General features: G+C 41.4%; 1 protein-coding gene across 1 annotated transcript in view; it reads left to right on the top strand.

The window, feature by feature from the left end:
* HACD2 (3-hydroxyacyl-CoA dehydratase 2) overlaps positions 1-11,430 on the top strand; it is an 86,809-nt gene extending 75,379 nt beyond the window's left edge. Inside the window, exons 5-7 of the mRNA XM_012476223.2 lie at positions 821-942; positions 2,666-2,844; positions 8,363-11,430. Of these exons, the coding sequence (XP_012331646.1) occupies positions 821-942; positions 2,666-2,844; positions 8,363-8,445 (384 nt within the window). The 3' untranslated portion in view covers positions 8,446-11,430. The remainder of the gene's footprint in view (positions 1-820; positions 943-2,665; positions 2,845-8,362) is intronic.
* The last annotated feature ends 581 nt before the right edge of the window (positions 11,431-12,011 follow it).

Here is a 12,011-nt window from a genome sequence, read left to right on the forward strand (position 1 = left end):
TCCCCTCAGTGGAATTCCTCTTACTCTGTGAGCTAGCCTCATCTTCGTTTGTGCTTTTTGTTTTTGTTTTTTTTTTTTGAGACAGTCTCCCTCTCTCACCCAGGCTGAGTGCAGTGGCAGTGTCTCGACTCCCTGCAGCCTCCGCCTCCCGGGTTCAAGAAATTCTCCTGCCTCAGCCTCCTGAATAACTGGGATTACAGGCATACACCATCACGCCCAGCTAATTTTTTTGTATTTTTAGTAGAAACAGGGTTTCGCCATGTTGGCCAGGCTGGTCTCAAACTCCTGACTTCAGGTGATCTACCAAAGTGCTGGGATTACAGGCGGGAGATACTGCACCCGGCCCAGTTGTGCTTTAATCACTACATTCCTCTTCTCTGAAATTGCCTTGGGTTCGCAACTGTCACGCAAATCAAGTAAAATTCTTGGTAATGGATCCAAGGCTCTCCGCCACTTTGCCCTCCCACCCTCCTTACCTAACTGCTCTTGGCTCCCACTGACATCAGTCCACGTTCTCCACGTGAGGCTGGCAAACCTGCAAAACCCCCACCTCTCGTGTTTGTTCCCCCTGCCCTGCTGCTCTTGCTCCTGGTGACTGAGGGCCTTTGCATTTGGCCCTCATCTCTGGGCTGTACACAGCTGTCACCCTAGGCCCCAGCTCCTCTACACACATGCTCTATCTGCTGTACAGTAGCCCTGAAGATAGAGACTAGCGGCTGTGCCGACTCACTCCCCAGCTCTGTGGGGCACTGGACACTGTGAGTTCATCTTCATTAACGTCTGTGTGTTTGCTTTTTCTTTTGTTTTCCTCTTCCTTCAGGTACAGACTGAAGACAGTGTCCTCCTGTTTGTTATTGCCTGGACGATCACGGAAATCATCCGTTACTCCTTTTATACATTCAGTCTATTGAACCATCTGCCTTACCTCATCAAATGGGCCAGGTAAAAAAGCACAAGGAATGAAGGCTTACTTTTGAAATGATCTGTCGGTGCATTTGCCCTTTACTGCCTAAATATTGCCTCCAAGTTTCTAAAAATAAAATTGAGACAGATGTTGGGTAGAAATCTTGTCTGTAGATTTCATCAGAATAAGAGTCGTACTTAACTTTGACTAACAGAAATACTGTTTTAAGATTTTTATATTTTGCTTAAATTATTTTCATTGGGATCATTTCTCTTCAATTATGCAGTATTTTCCTTTTTAAAAAAATTTCATCACCAAGTAACAATCAGTAGAGATTTGCTGTGACACCCCTTTTTTGTCCGTATCATCACATTTTACTGATGAGCTTCTGCCATTGTGATGGGTTTTTTTGGACCACATCCTATTCTCCTAGTCTCAATTTTGCCAAGAAGCTGTGACTCTTACATTAATTTTTAGGTAATAAACATTGCATGGCAGTTTTAGCTTGTCACTTTTATTTTGCTTTGATTATTTTTACCAGTAACGATGAATTGGGTATAAGGCTAGTAGTTCATCTGCTTACCTTAATGAGTCCATGAGACAGTTGTGGGCAGTCTTCTGAGCTGGGAAACACTTTGAGGGAGAGTGACAAAGCAAAAGGATCCAAGTTGTCCCCGGAGCTGAAATGCCTTATTTGGTGGAAGGAAAGCAGTGGTTCCTAGACTGTTTATGAGGTCAGTGATTAAATTAGGGACATAATCTGATTGTTTCCAACATTTCGAGTATGGGAACTCGTTTATTATTTTTATTATTTTTCTCATTTTCAGTGAACATTTTTATTAGGAAAGGGGAAGAATGGGAAACACAGCAGTTACTAACCAGCCTGGACAGCCGCTGTGAAAGCTGTTTACCCTGGTTGTTAGGGAAGTCTGTTGACCAAGGCCTGGTTTTACTGTTGGAGAAAGATTCTTTCGTCTACTCTTCTCCACGGCCTCTGAAAGATTTTTTTCCACCATCCTACTTAGTGTGGCTAAAATTGGCAGTGGGGAATATGTCTTCCCTTCCTCTTCAGAGATTTTCAATGCTATTCCTGTGCCCAGAAGTTTGTAGTCCATTGCACATTGTGAGTCACAAATAGCCAAAGGCTTTTTAAAGTCTGAGCTGATGATTCCTTTAGCAATACTTACAGTGGCTTACAGTTCCGTGGGTCAGTGACTGCTCTGAATTCTTTGTGGAATGCAGAGAACTCCTTTTTAAAGAGAAAAAAATTATGCAGAACCCCTCCCACATGATGATAATTGTAATTGTGAGGTGTTTTGATTGGAAAATTACATAGTAACCAAAAGCGATTATGAATTTTAAATTTTTTTAATTGCATATATTTGATTTTTTACAATATCACGTACAAACATTTGAAAAATAGTATACAGATGTTTGTGCTGTTTTTATTTTTGTTTGTATAGTCTTTTTGTGTGTTGTGGGTTTTAGAGCGTTATTTTGAAGAGTTGTTTATTTAGTCAGACCAAATTTTGAGGCTGCCTGAACACATTTATTTTGTCGTAGAACATTTCGAAACATATACCTGCTGTAGGCTCATTTCAAAAACTGGCTTGTAAAACCTGAATTTGAATAGCAGGTAAACAGGAAAATATATAAGCAAACATTTTCTGAAAGACTAGTACTGATTAGAAGGGTGGGAAGTGCAGCTTCCTCCTAAAGCTGGCTTTGAGCGTCAGTAATGGATATTGTGTTTTGTTTTAGGTACACACTTTTCATTGTGCTGTACCCAATGGGAGTGTCAGGAGAACTGCTCACAATATACGCAGCTCTGCCCTTTGTCAGACAGGCTGGCCTGTATTCCATCAGTTTACCCAACAAATACAATTTCTCTTTTGACTACTATGCATTCCTGATTCTAATAATGATCTCCTACATTCCACGTAAGTGAACAGTTATGCATATATTTAATTATGTTTTAAAATTTGACTCTACAATAACTAGAGTTAGTATCTTTGATTGTTTTTGCACCATATCCGAATAAATGTAAATCTCGTTTATTAGGAATGCTTGGTTTTTATTGAATGCTATCAAAGGGAATTTTTTCCAGTGGTAATTGAATAAAGACTAACCCTTCTCGATACAGTTGCCAAAATGCAGCCCTTCTCAACGTGTGGGTTTGAAACTGTGAATGCCAGGCTACGTTAAGTATATGGAGAAAGTACTGAATGGAAAACAACAAAGCCATTAAAGGCCTGACTGTCGATTGTAGTTTTCTGTCTCTTCAGAACTGCTTGTTATGGCATTTGAAAAACGGTGAAAAGACTTTTGCATTGGTTCCTATATCGAAATAGACATTTAACTTCATTTTGAAGGGATTGGTAGTTAACTAGAAACATAACAAAATAATTATAGATTTGTTTTTTCCAAAGTTTTCATTTTCTTGTTGAGCACTGATTGGGACACAGTGTTCTCTTCAAGATGGTTTCCAATTATTTCAATAGTACCGCTGAAGACTTAAGTATATGGATAATCAAATGTGCCTATCTGTGTATTCAGTGACAGAGAAAAAGACATGTTTGTTGTCTCTGTGAAGTGAGCCCTACTTTCTGAGGATGAGGAGTTTAGTCCTTTTGTGGAATCCTGATGTTCAATTATAAATCCTATGATTAATTTCTACATGCCAAAAGATCTTGTTATAACCAAGGACATATAATGTTAGTATTTCTTCTCATTTAGCTATTTCTGTAACCATTGTAACTCTGAATATTATTTTAATCTAGAAAAGATGCTATGTTCTTCCCTAAACCCCAAGTTAAATTCAGACAGAGTTGAATTTTTCTTCATTCCATGGCATTATCTGAATGAGTCATCCTAGCAAAGTGACATGTTTGTGTCCCTCTGTGGAAAATTGCATTTCATGCATTGTGAGAAAAAAACTACATCCAGATTTCATGTGAACATTTATCTTGGAGAAATTCTTGGATACAGTTCTGCTTCATGATGCATTTTCCACTCTTTATTAACGATCAAGTCCTGCTCTCTAGTGCTGGAACCATAGTGGCCAGAGGCCATCTCTCTTCAAATGTAAAAAGTAGTTGGTTTTCAAACAGAAGATAAATGTGAAATCATCTAAACATTTAAGTAGTAAAAGTTAACTAATAGTGTTTCACCTTTCTAATTTTGCTTTTTTAGAGTTTCATTTTCCAGTCTCTAGAGCAGCAGTTCACAGTTGCAGTGTTACCACACCCAGAGTAACTAACACTTATTATCCCAGTTGGCACCACAGGCTTTATTTTAATTCACCGTAGTCGAGTGAATAGGAGATACACACCATACTGGATGATGTGTATGGTGTGTATCTCCTAGGAAAGGGGCAGGGAGGGTATTATGAAATCATATCCATAACAAGCTGCTTCCACATTGACAAAAATCCAGCGATCCCTACCTGAGAGTTCCTGCAAGACTTCCAACATCTCTAGGAAGCACGGCTTCCTTCCAGGAACTGCTCCCCAGGGCTGCCTCCATCTGTCTGTCTCTTTGTGCTCTAGTGGCCAACCAGTGCCGAGCTGTGCCTCTTCCTGCTGAGCTCTTGGTGTAGTGACAGTGCCTAGGCGCCACATGCAGCCTCTGGTGATGATAGCGTTCCTGAAGGAAACCCAGTTCTATGAGCTTTTCATCTTGGTCTTGGAAGAGATAGAGAAAAGAGAAAACACTGACCCCAGAGCCAGCTGTCTTTCAGAACAGCAGTCCTCAACCTTTGGCACCAGGGATCGGTTTCATGGAAGACAGGTTTTCCTTGGGTGGTAATAGGGATGGTTTCAGGATGAAACTGTTCCACCTTAGATCATCAGGCATTAGATTCTCATAAGGAACACACAACTTAGATCCCTTGAATGTGCAGTTTGCAACAGGGTTCTCACTGTTGAAGAATGTAATACCTCTGCTGGTCTGACAGGAGGCAGAGCTCTGGCCATAATGCTTGTTTACCCACCACTCACCTCCTGTTGTGCAGCCTGGTTCCAGCAGGTGGGGGTTGGGGACGCTTGCTTTAGAGAGCAGGGCAAGACTCTCCTCCCCACAGAAGTCTACTTTCTTTACCTCAAGTAATTCTCTCTTGCAGCCTCCTTTCAGTAAGAGAACTTGGCTCAAATAAAGTCTGACATAATTTCTTTTTCTAAGGCAGCTTACCTCTTGTAGACCAGGGAAAAGGGTGGATCTCAGTGACTAAATGATTTCCTGCAAACCTCTGACTCCCCACCCAGGTGCAAGATGGTACACATACCACCTCTCCTGATGCGAGTCACCCTTGTGTCTGCTGGCCTCACTGTGCTCTGGCCTGAGCCAGCAGCTCTGGATGTTCTCAGGGGGTCAGGTTGTTACTGTTGAGGCCCGAGTGTACAGTTCATTCTGGCCAGCTGCACATTTCCAACTTTCCAAAGCTTTGCGGTTATCAGAGAAAATGCAGAATTAGGAGAGGCTGCTGTTGACATGCAGTCTCCTTTACCAAATTTGGTTTTCTTTCTACAAGGTCGTGTTCTTTTAATCTTCATTGGCAAGTTGATGATACACATGTGTGATATAAAGTGACACCTCCCCTTCATGACCCCCCTCCGTTGTTGCACACATAGCCTAAATTGTGGCTCATGAGGCCTGCCCCAGGAGTTTCTTCGTATTGGGGTGCCCTGGTGTCCTGGCCAGGTAGGTGCTCCTCTCCTGTTCTGCTGTAGTTGCAATATTTACAGGATCAGTACAACGCAGTCCCTGCAGGACTCAGTAGATGCCTAAGACCTGTTTACATTCCACCCCCAAATTGGTGAAAATTGGTTATGGGGGAGGGAGCAAAAAAATGGTCAAGATACATTGATGAAGGGTGAGGACCTGGAGACACTGGCACTTTCCAGGTTGTCAGTAACTGTAGCCACACCTCTGATTTTTAGAGAAACCAAGGGGACTTGGCCCAGGCAGAGAGCATGTCTGATGCTCTCGTCCCCTACAGTTCTCTCCCCAGAGGGGAGGAGAGCCCCAAGAAAGTTGGCCGTCTTCTTAAAGAAAGGAGGGCCCAGCAGCACCTACACTCCCCTCACCCCCAACACACAGGGACACACACGTGTGCCCAGCAGTGTCCCCATTCTGTGTTTTCTGAACTGGGAGAGCAGAAGGTGGAATTCTCAATAGTCTGTTGTTGGGTTGAGGGGTTTTTTCAGTGTTATTCCTCAGTGTAGCTCATGCTGTTAAAAGTAGCAGCCATGCATCTGGAATGGTTTCAGTCTCATGGTTGGGTTTAGTCTGAACATGTAGGTGATTCAGATGGAGACAGTATCACAGTTCTGATCAGCCAGAAGCCAAGCCTGCACTGTGGAGAATAGGCCAGGCACCGTAGGTCCTTGGCCTCCCACCCACATTCCTTTCTCTGGGTACTGAGGAATCTCTGGGAGATGTAAAGGAATGAAAGTATCATCATCTGACCCGTTTGGGAGGTGCCAGGCCCTGCCCATGGAAATGAAGGTCTACATGGCCATCTTCTTCCTTTAACTGCCACTAAGCGCCTAGTGCATGACTTCTAGGTCATTCTCCTCCCCCCCACCCCTCCAACCCCCCAACCCCCCGCCCCGAACCAGCTGTGAGGCTGCCGCCACCTGCTGTGGGGTAATGTGAACACAAATGCAACCAGTGGGAAGGTCTTGAGCATGCCCAGCTCAGTTTCCCTTCATTAAAGTAAATCTATAGAAATGGGACTGGCCCCACATTTTTAAATGATTACAATTAACATTCCTATGGTTTAATTATATCTTTACTTCCAGTTTTTAGATTATAGAGCTTGTCATATTTTCTGGCTTTCATGCAAAAATAATTCTCTGCCTGTTGAATTCTATGCTTCAGTGTGGTCTTTTCTGTCAATAATGTCCCGCCTGGCAGTAGCAGTGGAGTGGACGGCAGCCCTGTTCAGGATGCTGCCTCCTCTGCAGGTTAGCAGATCTTTGTCACATACCCACTGGTATCCCAGAGTACTTTGGGAGGATTGTTGGAAATTTGGCCAGCTTGGAACCCGTTTAAAAAGGAAGAAACTGACAGGAAAGAGTTGAGAGTAGTAGAAATTATCTTCCAAACAATATTCGTTACTTTCTAAAAAAGAGAGATTGGATTGGGCTTGGTAGCGCATGCCTATAGTCCCAGCACTTCAGGAGGCTGAGGTGGGCCCATCCCTTGAACCCGGGGGTTCCAGACAAGCCTGGACAACATAGGGACACCCCATCTCTACGAAAAATACAAAATGAGTCGGGTGTGAAATGGTGTGCACCTGTAGTCCCAGCTACTCAGGAGGCTGAGCAGAGAGGATTGACTAAGCCCAGGAGGTCCAGGCCACAGTGAGCCAAGATCACACCCCTCCACTGCACACCAGCCTGGGTGACAAAGTAAGACCCTGTCTAAAAATGATAATAATAAAATAGAGATTGGAGCTGTTGGAGAGATAAGGAGAGGAAGGGTATTGTACCACAAAGAGCATCTCACCTGGAGCTGTTGACACACAGTAACCTCGTGAAGTCCAGGTGGCTCGAACTGGTATTTCCTAGCAGGGACACTATAGGCATTTTGAGTGGGATACTTCTTAGTTGTGGGTACTGTCGTGCACTGTGGTATGTTTTAGCATCCCCAGTCTCATATGCCAAATGCCAGTAACCTTCCCCTTTCTCCCTTATTTTCAAATAGTCAAACTATCAAAATAGTTCCAGATAGTTCCAAGGGAGACAGTACTACCCCATTCATATGAGAACCAGTGCTTTCTAAAGTATTCTATGAAATGACCAAGAACAGAAGAGTCCCCAGTGCCTAAGACACTGGCTTGCTTTTCATAAGGCCTTTTTTTACATCCAAACCTGGCTTAGTTGTGTTCAAATCAAATGTTGTGTTATTTCTCCTCCTCCTCAGTCTTTGCCCGAAACTACTTCCCAAGAGAGGTTGTTCTTCCCAAAGAACCACCGCCCTGGGACCAGATGGGGCTAGGCTGAAGGTCAGGAGCCAAGAGCCTGGTCCCGACTCTGTCTGTGACATACTGTGAGACCCCAGGCAAACTGCTTACCCTCTCTGTGGCTCAAATTCCTCCTCTTTGAAATAGGAATAATGACTTCCTCACTAGAATTCTTCACCTGGTTGTTGTGTAGTCAGAATAAATGTGGAGATAATGTATGAATGGGTGTAAAGATGCTGCTCTGTGGCATCGAGATGGGTCATGATAGTGACAATAGTGTCTGTCATTCTGTTCCACACCACTCTTTCCCCTCTGCTAAGGCAGGAAAAGAAAAATAAGTCTCTCTGTGTTTTTTCTCCCTCTCCCCAAGCCCACTTAGTTACCTTCCTTGGTCGCTGGATGAGAAATTAGTCAGAGGGTCAGAGAGGGCCTCAAGTTCATATGCTTAAATTTTAAACCATCCTCTTAACCAACTTTTCTTTTCTTTTCAGTTTTTCCCCAGTTATACTTCCACATGATACACCAGAGAAGAAAGGTCCTTTCTCATACTGAAGAACACAAGAAATTTGAATAGCTCCTGCTTTCTGCACCTCCCACCAAAACAAACTTTTCAATGATCAAAAAATGCTGCAGACTTTTTGAGTTCCCAATACATAAGTAAGAACTATTTTTAAAATATTCAAACAAAACAAAAAGAAAAATCCAGTGTCACATGGGCCTGAGATTTTATTTAGAAAAAAGCTGTTACATAAAACATCCTGGCCAGTTCATTTCAGCATGCTCTTTCAATCAGAAGTTCCTAATATTTATGATGGCACTAGAAAGGGATTTGGCATTTTATGTCCTCCTGTGTCCTTCATGTGTCTGATCAATAAAGACCTGTAACACTAAGTACTTGAGAGTTACAGTGTGAGTAATGCAGTTGTGCCAGCTGAATGCCCGGCTTGCAGTAGAGTTCTGTTTCAGTCTGCAGTGTTCAGCATTCCCTTTTCAAAGTGCTTGACTGCATGCTGGAAACTATTTGTATTTTTGAAGCGGCAAACTCTGTTCTCTGGAATGCTCTGAAGTTATGGCTGGGACCTATCCCCTCATATCTAATGAATGAATTATAAAATGTATATGCCTATGAAGCTTCGGGGTAGTGCCCATAATCAGAAAACTAGAACCCTTTTGTTTGTTTTCAATTGAGTCCTTACTGCCTGCCACTAAGAAACGTGCTTGAATCTAATAAGTATGTGTATATTGTAAAGAATATATCTTACGTGGAGCTCAGCCTCAATCATACCTTAACAAAATAACAGTTCCCGGAAAGGGGAAGCTCAGTAGCTCATAAGTGACAAGTCCCTTTCACAGCACCGTTCTCAGAGCACCTCTGAGTAACGTGTTTGCCGGTAGCTCTTCTCACTGATGGCCCTGAAGAAGCCGATCCAGTTACGTAGGAATGGAGGCTCTGTTACTGAAAGCACATGGAAGATGTTGCTTTAGAAAGGTAGTCAGGAAAAACATTCAGGAATAGGTTTATACACCATTATTTCATTTTTAAATTTTCATTGACTCTTCTGTTTGGATACTTTTGCTAATTAAGGCCCTATGTTAATTTCCACCAAGCTGTAAGTCTATAGGCAGTAAAACATTCCACTTGGGCTGTCATGAGCTAAAAAGCAGTATCCATCTCTGCATGTTGGTGCAGCCAAGAAATAGTTTGTTCCTACCCACGTTGTCTAATCCGTGCCGTATCCTCACACAATTTAATTGCTCAACCATGCATATAAAACTTCTCAAGAAAGGATTGGTACTACAACTGTGGATAAACTAAAAAAAAAAAAAATTGGATGAAAATGTGAGAGCCCAAGTTTCGATGTGCATTAAGTATTAAATAGCACAATATCTTCTTCATGGGGCCTTTTTTTCCTTCACCCCCCTTCTTTTTTTTTTTTTTTTTTTTTTGATTCATGTTGATTTTGAAGACTTTACAAGTTTAGCTTAATGAGTAGTTGTCATTTAAAATATAATTGTGAACATCAGAAAACTGTCATACTGGAAAACTAAATTTTTAAATGCTTATTTTTATAGAAGTTTGAAAATTAAATGCAGGCAGGTGTGTAATAAATTATTTTTGAATTGAACATTAAGATTCTGCTTCTTAAAGTCAGTACTCAACTTGGGCATGTTGAAATTAGAATCTATTCTTGTATTTGATAGACAAAACATTTGGGAAAGATTTTTTTCATGACTTTTCTCTTGTTTTATTCTTCCATAATGTATTTCTACTACAAAATAGAATCAACTTGAATTATATTTGTCATATTACTTTATTCGGTTAGATATTTTCAATTGTTTTTGGAAAAATTGTAAAAGTCAAGATAAAAAATGCAGCTTTTCCAGGGTTGCTGAACTGGGGGTTTTATTTGGGCCTCTTTATTATAATTTATCACTATTTATGAAAAACATTCTGTTGCAAACGGTGGTGTTGCATTGAATTGAACTTTGGCAATGAGAACACAGCAGACAGCTCCCTTTTCAAAAAGGGTCTCAACCCCAGTGTGTATTTTTGTACATCAACATTTAGAATACTTACGGCAGATAAGTAAGGCATGTCACTGTGTCCTTCAGTAACCTCTCTCAGTAACTGGTTTCTTTATCCCTAACATGAATTCGTTTCTCCTTTGAAGTCATTTGTTCTTTTATAAATTGAGAACAACCACACCACCAAATGTCACATCTTCTTATAAAGTGTAAACAAGGAGTGTCGTGTTTTTGTGGGTATTTTGTCAGACTTAGCGGTTTCATTTCAGGGCATAGTCAAAGGCATCATCTTCCCAACTACCCACTTGATTGTGTGTTTCAGATCCCCCCGTGGGGGCCGCCTTCGGACAGAGAGAATTCTTTGAGATCAGCAGTAGTGCTTTTGTCGGCACAGGCTGCTAATCTGCATCTTGCTGCATTCTGTTTGCTGAGGTTGGGCTCATTCATTTAACGCGTACCAACCATTATCAGAGGCACCATGGGGAGTTAGTCATGGAATAAAGCACTGTCCTTGCAGATGAAAAAGTTTCTCCAGAGCAGACTTCTGACAGGAAAGGTTTAGATGCTGGAGAGTTGAAGAGGCATAAGAAGAGATCGTGCTCTCATTTTTCACTTATTTTTTTGGTTATTCACTTATAATAAAAGGTTGGCATTGATGTGGTCCAACCTGGAAATTACTTGCATTTCTGAGTTTCAGATAAAACATTATAAAACATTAAATTCAATACATACTGCTCCTTTGAAATTTGGGTAAAAAAATTATATACAACCGTATATATAGTCATTTTGTATTTTTTCTATGTTGTGAAAACCAAAATTGTAATTTTATAAGTCTTTGATTCACTAAAATTATATAATTTAAATGTATTTTTTGTATATTTAGAAATAAGGAGTTCAGAGACTATGCTTAACTTTCTATGCATGCATTTGAAAGCTGTTTTTACCTGATAATGTTAATGTAGTAATAAGTTGTATTCATAAAATACTGATCTGTGTTGCATTTCAAAATAAACTGGTGTGTGCTCTGCCTGGATTTGAAATACCCACCAGTGAATGCGATGATTTTTCGTAGTCAGTAGGCCTGAATGTGGTGTTGCAGGAATATGGGAGAATTTCAGTTCAATTATGGACTCCTCCTCTTTGACAATTTTAAAACCTAATTCTGCTATTCATAATGGTCCTGCACTTACAGGAAAGACAGATTATATTAAGAGGTTTCCAAAAAGTTCTTCCCTGACAGTCTTCAGGCTTACTAAGCCAGTCTGCAAGCTGGCTGCAGGGGGACAAGGGGTTCCTCATGCAAGTGACCAGGAAATCTCAGATATTAATCAGTACAAGGTTGAGGACCCTTGTCATATAACATCCTGGGGTTTTGTCAGTGTAACTTTTGGGTTTTTGTTTTGTTTTGTTTTGTTTTGTTTTGTTTTGTTTTGAGATGGAGTTTCACTGTTTGCCCAGGCTGGAGTGCAATGGCATGATCTCAGCTCACTGCAACCTCCGCCTCCCAGGTTCAAGCAATGCTTCTGCCTCAGCCTCCTGAGTAGCTGGTATTACAGGTGCCCACCACCATACCTGCCTGATTTTTTGTATTTTTAGTAAAGACGGGTTTTACCA

This window comes from Aotus nancymaae, unplaced genomic scaffold (assembly GCF_030222135.1).
Source record: "Aotus nancymaae isolate 86718 unplaced genomic scaffold, 86718_ANA_hifiasm-v0.15.2.pri h1tg000062l, whole genome shotgun sequence".
NCBI lineage: Eukaryota > Metazoa > Chordata > Mammalia > Primates > Aotidae > Aotus > Aotus nancymaae.